Here is an 18,655-nt window from a genome sequence, read left to right as displayed (position 1 = left end):
GATTCTTATTGGACCATTTAAAAAGATATTCTGAAATGAGCAATTGGACCACATGGACAGTTTTTTATCTGTGATCACTAAAATTTTCTTGATATATCCCAGAGAGTCACAGAAAAAATATTCTTGCACATACCTTCATGGGCAAAAGGCTTATCTCATTGGTAGAGAAAAGAACTGATAAATCAGATATTTCTAATAGCTGATTTAAAGAATTCAGGTCATAATTTAGTCTACTGATTGAAGGTCAGTTAGATCACCTCTGGATGATGAAGGATAAGTTAGTCTAGCTTGCACCAAATTGTATGGCATCTGCTGAAGGTGTTCAGAAGAAACTTGAGCTATTTTCAAATATCACGGAGCCATACCATAGTATGGATATAAAGCTCCAGGTACCACCTGAGTAAATATTTGGGATGAGACTCTCTGGTAGAACAGTCCTGCTGAAGCTAGTGAAAGCCCGATCATTCAAGGTATTTGACTTTGCCCAATATATCGATTATATTTACAGTCAGAAATGGAGGTTCATTGAAAGCAAGGGGAGACCCAGACTGATGTAAATCAGGCAGTAGAAAAGAGGAGGCAGTTTATACTTCAAGTTTATAAGCTTGTCTGCTTTCACAGAGTAATGATGCTAAGATATTTCCTTTAGTTTCTCTAGACACAGATGCTAATACAGATCTGAAAGTCTTGCTTGCTCATAAATATTTGTAACCAGGAGTATTTGTAGGAGCCAGGGATGCTGAAGTCTTTTACATTTTAATCCCAGCAAATAAAATATCTAAGGCAAATTATTCTTGGCTGAGATGTAATTGATTGTGCTGTTAAAAAACAATTTACCTCACCACATTTTAGGAAGTCAGTTCACTGGAAGGTTATGATACAAGATGAGAAAATACTAATGCGTGAATACTCAGAAGTGTTCGTTGAAAAGTTATAACCGTAAAAATTTGTTAAGGGTAAGACAAATTATTTAGAGCTAACACTGAGGGAACAACAAGAGGAATGTTCATGTTTAGAAGTAGTCCTTCATGGAAAATAAAATACAAGAGCAGACTCCAGCTGGAGCATCAGTGGTTTACCAAATAGGAAGTTAGAAAATAACAGTAAAAATATTTAGTGCTAGAGAAAACTATAAACCTTTATCCCTGCCATTTTCTTGGAAATGCCAATTAACTTCTTCAGTTTTGAATCCTCTAATGAGCTACAAAGTATTCAGTATCCTTTTATCTGTGTATACTTTATTGTATTTCTTTTTTGATTGGACTTTGCTACTAGATTTTATAAAGGGAAGGCACCCTGACAGAAATGCATTAGAACATGGTAAAAAGATATACTCATTAAATTCATAAGTATAACATGCAAACAGAGCATTTTTTAGTTCATCCAAGTGTATCTAATTTTATAATATTTGGAATCAAATTCAGTCATGGTTATGCATTTGCCATTATGATTGGTAGCTCTCCCCAAACCAGACATACATTATGCAAGAGATCATTACTGGAAGTATTTAGTTCACATCCTATGTTTCCCAGCCAGCAAAGCAAAGGGATTCATTGGAGTGAATTGAAACTGAAACAGAGCACAGGCCTCAAGCCAGCAAAAAGAAAAAAAAAAAAAGATAGAAGCCCTGCATGGCTGCAAGCCAGTGCATGCTCCATCATGCAGTTGTCAGCCTCCTCTCGTGGCAGTGGCCAAAGAACTCTTTAAATTATGGTCTCTGAGTTGGGTTTCTAAAGCTTGAGCTGTATAATTCCTCTGACACAGTATGGCACATCCTTTTGCTGTCACATGTGGTGAGCTGGATGTGGCCTTGGTGAGCTCCTTGTCTCTGAGCTTCACCTCATGATCCACTGTGCAGCATCAGGGGATTTGTGCTACAGTGCCATGGGCACACATGGTCCCTGAGCATCATTCCGAACTTCTCTGCTGGGGGTTGCCTGGGAATAATAGAAAAGAAAGGGGTTAGGTTCGTGTCAGGAATTTTTCAACATCTCAATAGTTTTCAGTGTACTTCAAAAAGAGAAAATAAAGACACTGAATTATATAGAAACCAAGTCAGTCACTTGTTTAACTGGGTTGGATGGGACCACTCAGTGGTAGTTACTGACTGTAAAAAAACTTTCTCCATGTTTCTTTTCCTATGAACTAATTGACAATGTCACTGTTTCTTCTCTCTCTCCAAAGTAAACCAAATGATAATATTTTCTGTCTCTAATTTTCAGCCTTTTGGAGAACATAGTCCTATTATAATTACTCATGTTATTCTTGATTTATAAAGTCTGTAACACAAGCTGTAATTCACTGCTGCTGATTCAAGGCTGGCTTACGTACTTGTGATTCACTACAGTTTTCTTGCAAAAAGTCTTATGGGCCCATAATTGCACACATGGAATGTTGTTCTGATTGTGCTTTAAAAGGATCAGGCTGTTCCAAAGCTCAGGTATTATAAATACCAAGAAAGTACATCTGGAGTCAAGTGTGCTTTTAAAAAGCATCAGGTAAAACTACAAAGTTTTTCAGGGGAGAAAAGCAGAATGACAGTTGAAAGGAGAAGATAAAAATATTGCATCTACTCTTCAGGACTCTAGAAATATTTTTTTTTTTTACAATATCCGGGAGGAAAAATTCATTGTTGCATCACATGGAAAAACAAAGTTAGCTTGTGCCCAAAGAATTGAAAAACACCAGTTAGTTCAGAAAACAGAATTACTTTTGAAGAAGAAAATCTGTCTGTGGTTCATCTGACTGCTCTTTAAAATTGACTTTGCTAATCTTACAGTATATACTCGGATATTAAGAAAAAATTCATATTGTTTCCATTGTGTGTGGAAACTGGTAGGTTTTTTTCCTCTGCAGCATGTACTGCTTTTATTTCTGTTAGAAACTTGCTTGTGAATCTGCATGTAACAAATGTAAGGCTGTAGGCATCTCCTCATGTAAATATAAGTTTTTATACTCCAGTTTGGAATATGCAATTTGCTAAAAATATCAGGTGACTCTTTTTATGAAGGACTTAGGGAGTTTTAGTGCATTCATTACTCTTGGTGAACTGAATGAACTAAATGGCTGTGTTTGAATCAAGAGGCTGTAAATTAAAAATGTTCTTTGAGGGTCAGCAATCTGTGTAGGTTCCTAAACTTCCTTTGTGTTCTAAGTTGAGTGATTCAGGTTTGTGTCAGTGGGCAGGCTACAGCTGTTGTTCTCGAGCTGGCATTTTCTCAGGCTGCCAGAAAGCATCTGCATCACTGGGCATGTTCTGTATATTAGAGCAAGAAGAGCAAGAGCTGCAGGACCTTTACTCTCTGCAGCTGATCAGAAAGGACAGTAGATTCAGAGCATCTCTCTGCAGCCTCCTCTAGCCCTTGCCTCCTCTGGAATTTTTCAAGAACTTAGCAGGAGTAAGGATGGTCTGGTCTGCAAACCAAGCCCATTGCTTGAAACAGGGTTAGTGGTACAGAGTAGTAGACAAAGTGGCTCAGCTGGGATCCTGGAAGAACAGAGATCCATATGGAAGTTCTCAGCCTCTGGGAACTGGGCATACAGGTATTTCTTTGTGTCTGTTACAAGCTGGGGTGCCTTGTTTTTCTCTTGATTATGAAAGTTTGCTGATTTTTCTCTGTTGGCTAAAGATGAGAGAAATTATTTATGACCTTTTTTAAACCTGGAACAAAGCATTTTGAAGTTATTGACAAAGAGCAGCAATAATAAGATTATGGACTTGTAACTGACAGATAAATAGGAATAGCTGTAAAGAGAAATATATTTTCATTTATAACCATTTGTGCTTTGCAATGACTTTGAAATAATTAGGTAGGAATCTTATGTGTTCTTTTTTACAGAAAAATCTTTATATAGTCTAAGTTAATAAGACTTTTGCAAGAGTGTTCAATAGCAAATGCTATTTGAAAAGTGTTTTAAGGTTGAATATGTGAAGCAACAAGTTAGGGATCTATCTGCTTACTGTTTTTCATCTCGGAAATGTATGTCAGAACTCAGTGTAGTAATGATTTTCTATATTTTTATTATGTCAGAATATCAGACAGTGAAGAAATTGAATTATTTATAGACTTTTTCTCCATAATTATAAATCTGATCCATATATTCAGTGTTAAAAGAAATTAAGAGGAACCGTACCAGGAACTGTTTATTAATCTTGTTGGATGAGATTTGTAGATATGCCTTGCATAGTGAAACATGATGCACCAGTCAGTGGCTAAACAGCACTTTAATTTTTTTTCTCCTAAACTTATAATAAAAGTGGGAGATACAGGTTTAACTCACTTTTCTCCACATTTGCAGTGCTATGCTGAGATGTTGTATTACTAATGACCCTTTTCAGTGGTGGAAATAAAATATGAACCCATGTTGTGATAGTGTCTCTTTCAGATGTGAGTTCTATTAGAAATAAATAACACAAAATGTGATATAACATTTATATGATCACTAATTGAAACTGCATTTATTCTGGTTGCACATGGACTGAAGACACTGAACATTGCAGAGACATTTTGAAACAAGATTTTTGGTTTAAGAAGTAGATGGGAAATTAGCACAAGGCAGAGAAAAACATAATACCTAATAAAGTATTATTTAGATACTTATGTAGGTAGTTATATAATAGCAATATGATCAAGTTTCATGCAGGAAAAAATGAAACTGTCTATAATCCTTTATGTATTTTCGGAACCGTACAGGCTTGGCTAGTTATTTTTTCCTTAACTGTTTTTAACCTTTGCAATTATCAGTAGTAAATAATATTGTACCAACTTCATACTTTCACCAGAAAGCTTTTTGTTCTCCTGTCCCTAATCATTGTAGAACATGAAGGAAAATGAGCTACAAAGACTTCACAAGTGATTCATTGCTTCCATCAAGGCAATATAATTTTAAATTGTGCTTTCATTTGTCTTTTCCCTGACAGGAGGCATTGTTGATAAGGACCTTCGTCACTACCTCAATTTACGGTTCCAGAAAGGCTCAGTGGACCATGAGCTCCAGCAGATCATAAGAGACAATCTCTACCTCCGCACAGTGCCATGTAAGTAGGGTGGAGATGAACAAATTTGTTTCTTTAGTAGCAACAGGCTACCTGAATTAATGCTGCTGAGGCCATTTGCAAGGAGTGAAGAGGTCGGCTGTAGGTGATGCAGTCTTCCTGTAAATAGATTTGTGGCTTGATTCATGTCTTCTACATTGTTGCTGAGAAATCCAACTGTGTATTGCCAAATTAGTTTCTGAAGAGGCACAGCGTTTTCAAATTTGTATTTCCTATAAACTCTGGCTCTAGAATAGTGTTTCTTCTGCAGTTTTAGAAAGCACAACCTTAAAGAAAAAAATAAAAAAGCAGTTTTCTGGGCTGATTAAATTGATGTCCAACAAAGACGGTTTGGTCTGACTCACATTTCACAGTATTTACATTATATAATAATATATTGGAATTTAGAATGTAATAGGGCAATTGATGAAACTTGTAAAGTGGGAGATTTTGTTTGTGTGCAACAGTTTTTGAAATGAAAGTTCATACTGTCTTGCATATATGTTCATTTGTTGTCACATAAGTCAATGGTATTTATATCCAAAATATTCTGAAACCTCTAGAATAATTTTTGTTCTATTGACAGTATTCAGCTATTTTGACAGCAGACATGGAATTAAGCAGAGTCATGTAAGCCATGTCCAACTGTCAGGGCCATGACTTTCAGAACAGATCTACTTGGCTGACAGGCAATATATCATTTAAAATGGACTGAAGTTCCATTACTCTTCCCTCATAAAATAATTGCTTTGTAGACATAAAATGGGTCTTCTGGTTTGGGCAAAAAAAAGGGTGCACTTCTGAACTTAAGGGCTTGACACAGGAATGATAGGCAGAGGAAGGTACTCTGAGTATCTGTCTGTGCTATTTATATGGTAATGAGTGGATGCTCTTTGAAATCTGAGTTGTTGTGAATGCTGCTGTATTTTTTTGCTTTCATAACATTGAAGAATGGAACTTTGAAAAGCTCTACCTAAAAAAAGATGTTCAAGTGTTTCCTCTCTTTTTTGGGAGCTGATGATACATAAAGATAAATTGGTATTTTGAGGTTTTTTTGCAACTTATTAGAAAGGGAGGTGGGGAAAAGCAATTAAAAATTATTACCTGTATGCAGAAAGTCAAAAATATTACATGTATGTGAGCTTTATGATGAATTAGGTTTGTCTGAAACTGCTGAGAATCATCTCACCTGAAGTGGAAATGCAAGTACCAATAAGTTTTGAGATTAAATCTCACTTCTAAGGATGTCTGAGGGGGTTGTTAGCATAGAGTATATTTATTATGACCCCAGTACATGCTCATTAGTGCCAGAGATCCAGGATAAAGAAGGAAAATTCAACAGTATTGCAACTTCTGCACACGTACAACTGATATTGTCTGTTGGCAATATGGGCACAGTGAGGAGGTTTTGGGGTTGTTTTGTTTTTAATCAAGGCAGTAATAAAGTGTTCTCTTTTGTCAAGTAAAACACAGTACTCGGACCAAATTTGTCATTGAAAAAATAATAATTACAAACGTGAAGTCTACAGTTTGCAACCTATAAACACTTAATAATAACTTTTCTTTCTGCTATGGCCAGTCTATCTTCTGTGTCATTTTGGGGGTTAAATTCTTAGGTCATTGTTGTATTACATTTTGAGCATATCTACCTAAGTAAAAACTACATTTTGAAGTATGTGTTGCGGATGACAGCTGCTGAATTTCCAGATAAGATGGCATGTTCCTAGAGAGTTGAGAGGTCTTCAGCAGTGGTGGTAGAAAAAAAATTAGTGCCCAACTGTGATATTTTCTTCAAAATTTTCTTCAAAATCATATTAAAGCAATACTTCTGCAATGTGGGTGTTTTAAAATAAATAAATTAGCAAATGCAGACAGGATTTTATGTGATTAGCTAAAGAATTTTCCATAATCAGATAAATAAAAAGGACATCATGACATAGTTTGCAACCCAGACTTCCCCTCAATCATAATTGTGGTGAATCTTTTTTTAACGCAATTTTACTCTATCTCTAGAATTCATGTCTAGGAAGGAAAATGTTCTCAACTGTTTTCTTATTTTCATATAACTTAACTTATTTTTGAGTCTCAAACTTGCTTTTCAAATGGTACTGGAGTTCAAAATTTTCTCCTTTGGGCAGTGGGGGGTTTTTATGTAGCTCTATACACAGTCTAAGAGTACTGGTTAGCTGTACTGTACTTTACAACTGGTGGGGAAATTTCTTTAGTATGCGGTGGTAATATTTAACTGACCATAGTACTGCCCACAAGTTCACTTAATGAGTGCAGCCTAACCATGAACTGATAACAAATCTTACAATAGATGCTCACACAAAAAAAGCAGCACTCAATCTGGTCAAATTCTTGTGCAGAAAAATAGAGAAAGAAGGCCGACTACAGGCAGCAAAACTTTTATTTCCAAAGACAAAGCTGTAACACAAAGATGAAAAAAATCATTTCCTTTAAATACAATCTTTCCTCTGTTCTAGAGGCATAATTGCCAGTGAAACTGTGAGAACCTTTATAGCGAGTCCTTGACCATGCATTTTTACTGCTCTTTGCTTTCTGTTCATGCTGGCAGCATGGGCCCCAGCAGTGCAGTGGGCATGACCACTGGTTTCTCAGCCTTCTTGGTCAGACTAAGTCATCTTTCACGTCCATTAAATGAGTGTGTATTCTCTGAAAACTAGGGAGCAGAGCTTGAAGTCCATACCTGTTCTACATTAGGATAAGCCAATTTGAATTAGAACAGCTGAACCAGTATTTACTAGAAACTGAGTAAGGTTGGGGCTTAAACCCAACCGTGGGTAATGTTCAAGGCCAGGCTGGATAAGGCCTTGAGCAACCTGGTCTAGTGGGAGGTGCCCCTGCCCATGGTGGGGCGGGGGTTGGGACTGGATGATCTTCAAGGTCACTTCCAATCCCTTAACGCTCTTATGTTATACAGTTTGAGATAAGAATTTGGATTGCCTGTTGCACAAGAGTACATCCCTGTGTGCACCAAAGAAGGCATGGGCCAGAAGTACATGACATGAGCATCACAGATCAATTCTGCCCCCAGAATTTGTAGCCCCTGTGGATGGGCTGAATTGTTTAGGTTTGTGATCCTTACATTTCTCTACTGAATTAGAAATGACCATGTAACCCCAAGAGTCAAATGCTGCCTTCCTTAAGTGATTGCAGTTCTCAATGCCATACAAAATTGATTTTCCCTGTGTTGCCAACAGGAATTACATGCATGTATCCCAGGGCAGGATGTGTGATTGTATCTGCAGCAGTCAAGATACAGCTGCTAACAAGGCAGTTCTGGGGGAAAGAAAGGCTCACAATTTTCCAAATTCAGAAGACCTAGCTGAAGTTTGTCTTGTGAATTTTCTTCCCCTTTTTCTGCTATATGGGATTTTAGCAGTTTTCATATGCTAAACTTTCTCCTGAATTTACTTAGGCACACTAAACATTGAGGTTGTCCTGCAGAAAAGTAGGCATGGTAAAGAGTGGTGGCTGTTAAATACAGGTCAGCACTACCTGACACTATCCATCCAAGTCCAAGGATCTGGGGAAAGTTTGCGCCAATTTAAATAAGGACCTCATTTTCAAATATAGTTTTGTTTTATTGTATTTGACTATAATCTGGTCTATATGTAAATTCAACACACCTGCTGCACTGTTTGTGTACTGTTGTAACGCTATATATTGCAACTTGCTTCTGCTTATTTTCTAACCCTCTTCCCAGAAGAGAAAGTAAATGCAGTGATTTTTTTTTTTGTTATTGGTTTTATTTGTCATATATGACAAAAACGTGCCATTAACTTATATTTCTGTTCTACTGAAGTCAATAAAATGTGTTTCTACTTGAAGCAATCAGGGAATTCACACTTTCAGACCCAAAGAAATCTCCCCCTACAAAATAATGCAAACCAAACAAGGTCTCTCCCTCTGTCAGAGAAGTGTGTTACACTGGGAAGCCGCAGTCATTCATAGTCTTCTTCATGGGTACCCATCAGAAGTAAAGAACTTCTAAGGGTATGGGAGACTTTCCTCTCTTGGTTATAGGTGTTTTTGTATTTTATATTCCTTCTAATATATTTTGTGTTAGTCACAATAATGAGTAAATACTGAAAGAAATTCCCATTACACATCCAGATTTTTATCTGAGGTTTATGATTTCCATGTTGAGGAAAGAGTTGCAGAAGTCAAGTGGGCAGTAGCTACATATTGGTTGAGGGTAGCTCTAAACTCAGAAGCTCTTTGCATAGCTCTTCTGCTCTGAATAAGGATATGAGATATATTTGACTGATCTAATTTGGACAAATATGAAGCCTTTCATTTTTTTAAAAAGTTTTTTCCTGTTCTAAAAAGTATATAGCCAAGAACATTCAAAGGGGGATGTGTGAAAGAGACTGCCAATGGTTCCATCTATTTATCTTAAAAGTTTGTTCATTGTCAAAAGTATCCTACAAGAGATATTGTCAGTTAAAGATCTGCCAGTTTGTCATCATATGAAACTATTGTTAGGATAAAATAGCCTGTGCTTAGCACACCTAACTGCCAAGAAATATCTGTGTCACTGCAAGTAACAGTACCTAACTTTATTGACTACTTTATTCTTCCAGACAATGTTAGCTACTGCTTAGACTTTGATGCTTTAGAACAGAGCAATGCAGAACTCTGGAAAAGTGTTGTATATCTAATGGAGCACACCTCCAAGGTATAGTTTGGCAAGCATATTCAGTCTTTTTGGTGTGTCAAGAAAAACTAAATCAAATCAGGTGTAAATTTAGGGCCCCACTGTGCTACATTGCAGCACAACCAGTACCTAAAGACAATGAAGAAGTCACTTTCCAAATAACTGACAGCCTAAATAGCAGAGGTAAAGATCGATTGACAAATAAATGCACAGCACAGACAAATGCCTTGACTTGTCCTGTATGAGGTGGAATGGTCGTTGAACTGATGTTTTTGGACCTTGCTTTCTTTTCCACTGCCACATTCGGTATTCCTAATTACCTACTGGAAATGCACATGGTACAATGACCTGTTTCTCTGAAGACACTGGGAATGTCTCGTTAAAAGAGTTTGGCTTATGCATCTTTCCATGTGCTTTCATGGGAGTTTTGGTCTGTTCTAAAGCAGGGTGGTAAAGGTTGCAGTGAGCACCACACTTCCTCTCCATCAATGGGTACAGAGCACTGCCAGAGCTCAGAGCATCTCTAGGCTGCAGGCACTGCATTGCTCTCAGCAAGAAGCAGTGGATGAAAAGGAAACCAAGCAAAAAAAGAAAAATGTTTTTAATATATTTATCGAAGTTAATTCCTATTTTATTTTATTTAAGATCTTGGATGTCCAAATTATGTCTACAACTAGCAATGCTGATGGAAAATATTGTACGGTTTGTCATAAGTGGGAAAAAGAACATTATACCTGTCTCCTTTTCTCAGAAATTTCTCAGTTCTACATATTGAGAGCATCATCTCTTGGCTATTCAGTGACTAAATACTTACCTTGAAATAACTGTTATCCAAAGAAAATAAATACTGGTCTAAGTGAAGAGGGGAAGGAATGTATCTGAGGTAGTATAAATGTAATATGAAGTGATAATAGATGTAACAGAATGAAGAGCAGTAGTTGTGTACCACTTCTGATAGTACAGCTTGAATGTTCCATAAAGATCATATGAAGATATTAAACTGTTTTTATTGGCTGTATATTACAATAGCTTCTGTTTCTCAGAGATCCTTGCACCCAAATCACTTCTATAAGAAACTGAGGCTACTAATTCTATCCCCTACTCCCATTCTTTCTACTTCTTCATTACCTCCTTTCTGCTTCCTTAAACACTGTGCTATTCTCTCCCATTTTCAAAACCAATACCATACAAAATCAGCAAATATATTTTTATGATGCAGTGCCAATATAAATTGTCTAATAGGTAATCCGATGCCTCAATAACTGGAGAGTTTATATAATACCACTAAAGTCATTACAAGTTTTAGCAGTGGGAAAAGGATAAGAAAAAGTTCTGAAATTTCAAACCCAATCTTTTTAAAGCAGTTTTCTGACAAAAGAATATCACATATGTTCCTTAACTGATGCTAACTGACGTGCGATTTAAAGAGTTCTTGAAGGGTTCTTAGAATCCATAGACTAGCCTGTCATGTGATGATTCCATTTCTGGCAAGAAGCTCAGGTTGCTAGTCATATCTGTCTGGAATTATTTAGTTGTATATAACACATGCATAAAGGAAGAAGAGAATTCAGTTACAATATTTGTGCTGATTGTCCGCAGGAATCAATGCTTTTTTATTTAAACTTTGGGGAGGCTTTCTAGTGTTGCAGACTGGGTTCTCTAATTCACATGATACCAAAAGGATAGTGGCAGTTTTACATGAATTTTGATGACAACACTAATCTTACTGATTACTTGAGAACTAGCAGGAAACTAGAGGGGCAACAGCATGAATCTGATGAAGTACATTGTCTCAGCAGAACAAGAATAGCAAATAATAGAAGAGGCCACAAATAAATTATTTCACAAGTATAAGTGATAATTCTTGGCGGAGCCTAAAGCAGCTTGAAATTTGGGCACAGGCTGTATCTCCCTATGACAATACACTTTTCCAGCCTGAAGGTCTTAGATGTACTATTGACCTTTCTCCTTAAATAACCAAAGTATCTTAGAAATCTTAGAATTACAAGCATGATGAACAAAACTTGCAGCATTATTGAATGTACATGTTCCTATGATTTTTAACCATTTTTTATTTTGTACATGAACTTTCTGAATTGCCTTCTTGATGTCAAAAAATTTTAAAAGATATCTTCTAGATAAATCTAGCCTACATCTACAGTCAAATAGGTCAAAAATTTTATTTTTTTTCTTGAGGTAAGCTCAGATACTTTAAACAACTGAATCTTCTCTGTCAGTGGAAGATAAACTGTCAAAACCAGAATAATCTTGGTGATTTTCTTCAGAAGAACAACTGAACAGAGAAGATGGAGCCCCAAAAGCTGCTATTAGAAAATTAGAACAGTGTCAACAAAAGAAAAGAGTTACAGAGGGTTTTTTAACATCTGAAAAATGAATAATGCTTTGGTTCTCCCAATAGGGCTGAGATTAATTTATAATTTACTGGTGGAAAAGTGTTACGAGGAAACTCCTTTTGTGCAAGTCTTTTGCCTTTTATTTTCCCATATCCTGAGGATACCACTGTCCTGGTTTCATCCCATGCCAGTTTATCAAAACTTTGTATTTCTTCTGTGTCTTCAGGTTTTGATTTTACCTAATGCACCTTTCTTTTTCCAATGTATTACTGCTATTAACACATCAACCTCTTGACTAGCTATCAATCTAACATGGATTATTCAAATGATTCTGTCAAATTTATTTCAACAAGTCTGAATAGAAAAAATTTCTTACTGTGGAAATGGGGGAAATATATTTTGGTTAAAAAATTATTATAATAATTCAGAGATTCCAGACTGTATTTCAAAAGAAAGCAGGAATATGGATTTAAATGCAGAATAGTGTTGTAATTTCAGGTTTAAAATTCTCTTCCTTGAATTTTAAAAGCACAGCTGGACATATATTGAAGGGTCTAGAAAAGGCTATGCTTTCCATTTCAGAGGTTAGCTGGTTTTACTATTAAATTTCATAATAGATTACATTTGCCATTATGTTATCCATGTATTTCCTCTGTATCTCTGTTGAAAAAAATCACTAATACCTGTAATATGTTGCTAAGAAATTTTCACGTTGTTCACAAAAATAGTGGATTACTTAATAAGTAGGAAAGCATGAAATTCACACTAGGCTGCTGAAGGTGCAGTCTCTACCTGTGCTCTAGTGGCCTTTAGCGAGTGACAAAATTCACACCATCAGTCATTTTCAGTCATCTGTATTTTCTGATTCCCATTTTTGTTTCTGACTGATTATTGAGCTTTCTTTTTCTCCTTGGTCCTGCTGTGAGTCCTCCAACTCATATCGGTGCTGACTTGAGTAGATACTTGACCAGTATTTCATTTGGCATTTGCTACTAAGAGAAACACAGAAATGTCTTTTTTCTTTCTTTTTTTTTTTAATAAGCTTTAAATCAAAAGCAGCCTACCCCTTCTTGCAAAAATTGATTTTTTTTTCTGAAGGAGATTCTGTGGAGTGCTTCCTGGCAAGCTTGACCACAGGTGTGTCAGGAGTCATGCAGTAGAGCTCTCTACTGCTATGATTCACTCATTTCACAGGACACTTCTTTTAACTGGCAAATGCACATTGTACTGTCCTCCTTCTTGAAGAGCTCTTAGAATCCAGGGAATAGCCTGTCCTTTAGCGACCTTTAATTGAGTAGAAAATGTGCACTGTGGTGGCATTCAAAATGGTGATTTGGCAAGATTTCCCTTCTTATGTAAAAATAGAAGTTACTTTTACACTTTTCTGATTGTAGCACCATCTATAAAAAAACTCTCTTGTTCCCTTAGAGATGTCCTGCATTGACTTCCACTAAAATGCTGAGTGATTCTGCATCTCTGCAGGTTCTATCTGCTTGTGGAAGATGATCAGCACAACCTACATTTGCTGACTGGGGCTGTGTTGCTCGTGTAGCATCTCTCTTCCCTTCACCATTTTGGATACCATGTGCAGTGAAGAGCTGGGCTGTTGCCTTTTCAACCTCTGCAAACCCTTCCTAAAGCTCTGTGTAGCTGTTCTCTTCTGTGCAGTCTCATACAATAAAAAGGTTTTCCTTCTTTTGCCCTGCTAGTGATAAAGACAGGGTTAAAAAAGGATGTCAAAAATGCATCCCTGTACAGTGCTATTATACAGTGGTTGAGACCCTTAGTTAATTGTTGCAGTATACACAAGTTAGCACAACTTGGTGCCAAGCCCCTCAGTGCAGCTTGTCCTGGTTGCCCCAGGCTTTACTCAGACATATTTGATGAGGGCAGACAGTTGTATGTTTGTTTTAATTTTTTTGTGTCTGGATAGAAACACTTTGTACAAGAAGGAAAAATCATTCTTTGTGTATCACTACAGGTAATCTAAAGCATTATGGGCAGACTGAGGCTCTTCTAGTTATTTTGCAGCTTTTTTTCAAATCACTGCTCTTGTACTAACGGGAAGACCTCACTATACAACATCTGTGAAGTAGACAGTTTATCATTCTTCATTAAAGCCATGTATCTATATGCTACCAACATCAGTACCTAATCATTCTCATTTTCTTGTTTTTAATATCTTCGCATGATTTAAGAAGTATAAAGTGTAAGACTATACTTTGATAATCTCATTTTAATGTTATCTAATCAGAATAACTTCAAATAATATGACTTGCTTTCATATTTTTCAGAAGAAAATTTTAAAAAATTCTTGAACTAGAGGGCAAGAAAGACAATATTTATTTAGAGATGACGCTAATATGCTACTGAATTTTGGGAGGTGCTAGAGTAAATTAAAAATAGGTTAAAAGCATTCAAATTCTTCAATGGCATCTGACTTGGCATATTACATTCACTTAGTGGCCAACACTACTGCAATATTGCTGGGAAGAAGCTCTTATTGATGCAGCTAAAACAACATCTTGGTAGTATATACAGCTTGCAGTGCCAAGTTGTCTTGTTTCTGAACAGCATGAAATAGGAGGCAGTTGGTTGTGTGTCAAAAACTGCTCTAGGTGCCTAAAGCCATCATTCTTCATCATACTCCAGTTATTTTATATTTTCATGGCAGTGCAAAGGATGTCAGGGTTAGAACCACAGAGACATAGGTAGGTTTAGCTAGACTTTTGGGTTTTGTCTAGATCTGTGGTCATCAAAATCTGCTTTCTGTTGTCATCTAACTTAACAGAGAAGTAAAATTCCTAGTAGCTTAAGTTTTCATCACTACAAGTACTTAAGCACCTGTAAAATAGTTCTGGGCAGTCGCTCACATAAAATAAAGTTCCATACAAAGTGTTGTAGAAGTCACTGCTTTTGTTAGAAAACATTGCTAACAGGGAGAAGAGAAACACCCCACTTTGTTGGCTCCATATTACTGAACCCTGGCTGACTCCCTGCTCAGGAAGCTGTTTTGGTGTCTGACCCTGAGATGAGTTCAGTTGGTTGGACTGTGGTGCTAATAACACCAAGGTTGTGGGTTTGATCCCTGTATAAGCCATTCACTTAAGAGTTGGACTTGATCCTTATGGGTCCCTTCCAACTCAGCATATTCTGTGTTCCTGTGATTCCAAGCCTTCCTAGTCAGGGAAAGGAAGCTTATGACTTTAGGCTGTGTGTTTCATACAGGTTGCAGAAGTTGGCTTTCACCAAAGCTGGTCCTTAGGGCACAGAACTTTGTAACTCTAGTCCATACAGTAAGCAAGACACTTTCCCAAGTGTACCGAAAGGTTTATGTCCTCTAGATAAGCTCACACAGCTTATCTTCTTGAGGATACGATAAAAATCTCTCTCTCTTCTAAGTCCTCTGAGGAGATGGTGAAAGGTACAGCTGAATAGTGAGTCATTCCACTGTTCAGGGTTTCATTCAAGGAATATGTGAAATGTAAAGTTCCCCATCGATTACCAAAGATAAAGATTATTACCCCCCGTGCATCATGTAGAATGAGACTAGCTATAATATATATTAACTAATCTTTAGTTTATCTTTGTGTGCTTCAAAAATAATGATAATTTCTTACAGTGCTTCAAAACATGGTGTGAGATCATCAGTCACTTTTATTTGCAATGCAAATGCATCTGTACTTGTATTATGAGTTGGGCATCAACTCACTACTATTTCATTACACAGTTAAAATTGTACTGCCTCAGAAACATGACAGTGGGGAACAGAAACAATTTAGTAATCTGGATTTTAAAGCTGTCAAAGAATAGTTATTGTTGTTCTCATTTTGTACTTTATAGTGCAATGTCCTGTAAGAGAGAGGTGAAATTTTGGAGAAAGTCCTTCCTTTCATTATCTACACAAAAAGAGAACATCTAATTACTCCTTTCCTGTCATTATCCTCAATTTGCATCTCCCAAGTCTGATATGTCTGGTGGGCTTTTGCAGAGATTTTTAATTTTCAGAATCTTCTGAGTAAGATAAAAGATTATTTTCTGGCCTGGATGAGAGCAGGTCAATCTGAACTGGAGGAAACAAGTGGAAAAAGGAACAGGATAGCTGAGGGATTCAGTGTGACCTTGCTTCCCACTAGCTTCATGTGGCACTGTGCTTCTAAGAGCTTTTTTGCCTACTCAGTTGAGGAAAGTATCCAAGCTCTAAGTTTTGAAGAATTTATTTCTGTAATATAATTTCTACGTTATTGAAATTCTTCTAAAATTCTGAAAAAGCAGTAAAGTCTAGAAAAAAAAGAGAAGGCTTCTGTAAGATGCAATTATATTGTCTCTCTTTGTCCCTCTTGTATTAAATGTGGAAGACTTGAGCAACAATAATAAACATGAGAAAATGTTAATTCTTGTATAATCCTCCATTAGCATCATAAAAGAGAATTCTGAATAAAGATTAAAGGTTGTTTTTTAAAAAGAAAAAGGCTACAGATTTGTCTCTTCTACAAAAGAAGAAAACTTGACAGAAGATGAACATAAAGAAAAATGGGAGATAAAATAGAATGTTTGTTATAACAACAAATGTCTTCTAATATTGTGTGTCCATCAGGCAGTGGAGAGACCTGAAATGCAGACATATCATGGGAAAAACTGAAGTGCAGCTTTGTTCTTTAGTCCAGTACAGACCTTGGAATTCACAAAGTCATGTCTCAATGAGGGTTTTATGCAGAGAGCAGTGTGCACACATATCAACATTTCCATAACACTGTGCAATGCTATCTCTTCTTTTGGTAACTTAAGGTCGAGTGAACCTAATCAGGACTTAAAAATTTAAAGATTCTAACTGAAATTCTAGAAATAAGGTTGCAGTATTTTGTACTGAAGGAACAACACTGATAGAGTTGCCTCTCAAGGTCATGGGTAAAACTTAGTAAAAAGACATTAAACATTTATTCACCACATATATCACTTTCATTTTTAAAAAGTAAAGCTCCCCTTATAAATTTCTCACAACTCATTAGTCACTGCAACCTTTGAATGGTAGTTTTCACTGAGTTTGGAACCATGGAGGAGTTTCTGAGGATGTGTGTTTAACTGCATTATGGCCAGAGGCCAGATCATGCTCTTGTAGAAAGGCAGAATCCTTCCTGACTTGAACAAGAGCTTGCTGAGGGTTGTAGCATAGGTGTCATTGCTAAGGACATGCTGTGTCATAGATTGTGGTGTAAAGTGCAATAACTGGTCTTTTACTCTGCTTTGAAAGTTACCAAAGTCTAGGCAGAAACTAAATTTTAATAGAATAGTAATGTGTTTGGAGAGACAATTAGGTCTGAGAGAAAAATGCACCCTCCTATCCTCCCATGAAGTGATACCTCAGAGATCTCAGTACATGAAGTATTAGACCATGTGTCAGTCAACTATGAAGCCATTTGGGTGGTGGAGGGAGCATCAAAGGTAACTTCAGAAGATAAGTTTATAATGGATTATGTGATAAATTGAAAACTTTTTACAGTTTCTTGATTTTTGTTAATACTCATTCTGAACCCAGACCATTGTTTTAGACTGAAGATCACCTTAAATCCAGTTAAAAATATCTCATCTCATGGCCAGGCTTCGCAAACGGAGATTTGAGAAGGGCACTACCCACGCTTGCTGCAAGCGTGCTGGTGGCTAAAAAGGCCGATACGGGATAGGCAGGTCCGGTCACAAAAGGCACAGCGGAACGTGTCCCTAGGTGACATTGTCAAGGAACGGTTCTTTCTGCGTTGTCTTTTCTCCTCAAGACTGACTCTCTGTGCGTTCTCAAAGGAAGCAGCAGCGTCGTGAATGGTGTGTCTCCATGAATCCCGATTGGAGGCCACAGTGGACCATTGGTGACAGTCAATATGGCCAAGGCTGAGGTGTTGTTTCAGGGAGACCTTGTATCTCTTCTTCGGGGCTCCTCTCTTGCAGCAGCCGGTGGCAAGTTCACCATAGAGCACAATCTTCGGAAGGCGGTGATCCTCCATCCTGGAGACATGCCTTGCCCAGCGCAGCTGCGTTCTCATCAGCATGGCCTCAATACTGCTGACCCCTGCCTGTTCAAGAACAGACACATTGGTCACGTAATCAGACCAGTGGATGTTTAGGATTGAACGGAGGCAGCGCTGATGGAAGCATTCGAGAAGCCGCAGGTGGTGGTGGTAGATGACCCAGGATTCAGACCCATATAAAAGAGTAGACAGTACAATGGCTCTGTAGACACTAATCTTTGTACTTTTCTTCAGCTGTTTATTGGACCAGACTCTTTTATGGAGTTTTCCAAAGGCTCTGTAGACCCTAATCTTTGTACTTTTCTTCAGGTGTTTATTGGACCAGACTCTTTTATGGAGTTTTCTGAAGGCTTTGTATGCCTTTGCTAGCCTGTTTATCTCTTTGTCGATCTTACCGTCTGAGGAAATGATACTTCCCAGATAGGTGAACTGCTGGACTGACTTAAGCTCTGAATTGCCTATGGTGATGTGAGGATGATGGAAGACTTCTTGAGGTGCAGGTTGGTAGAGAACTTCCGTCTTCTTCAGGCTGACTTCCAGCCCAAAAAGCTCAGCAGCCTCT

General features: G+C 37.3%; 1 protein-coding gene across 8 annotated transcripts in view; it reads left to right on the top strand.

Annotated features, from left to right (window-relative positions):
* Nucleotides 1-18,655, top strand: part of MAGI2 (membrane associated guanylate kinase, WW and PDZ domain containing 2) — a 729,608-nt gene that overhangs the window by 219,291 nt on the left and 491,662 nt on the right. For all 8 annotated transcript variants that reach the window (XM_071552704.1, XM_071552708.1, XM_071552706.1 and 5 more), the window contains exon 2: nt 4,922-5,038. In XM_071552704.1, the coding sequence (XP_071408805.1) occupies nt 4,922-5,038 (117 nt within the window). The remainder of the gene's footprint in view (nt 1-4,921; nt 5,039-18,655) is intronic.

The sequence above is a fragment of the Pithys albifrons genome, chromosome 3 (genome assembly GCF_047495875.1).
Source record: "Pithys albifrons albifrons isolate INPA30051 chromosome 3, PitAlb_v1, whole genome shotgun sequence".
Taxonomy (NCBI): domain Eukaryota; kingdom Metazoa; phylum Chordata; class Aves; order Passeriformes; family Thamnophilidae; genus Pithys; species Pithys albifrons.
The sequence above is the reverse complement of the archived record's forward strand: the minus strand, read 5'-3'. Positions and strand labels throughout refer to the sequence as shown.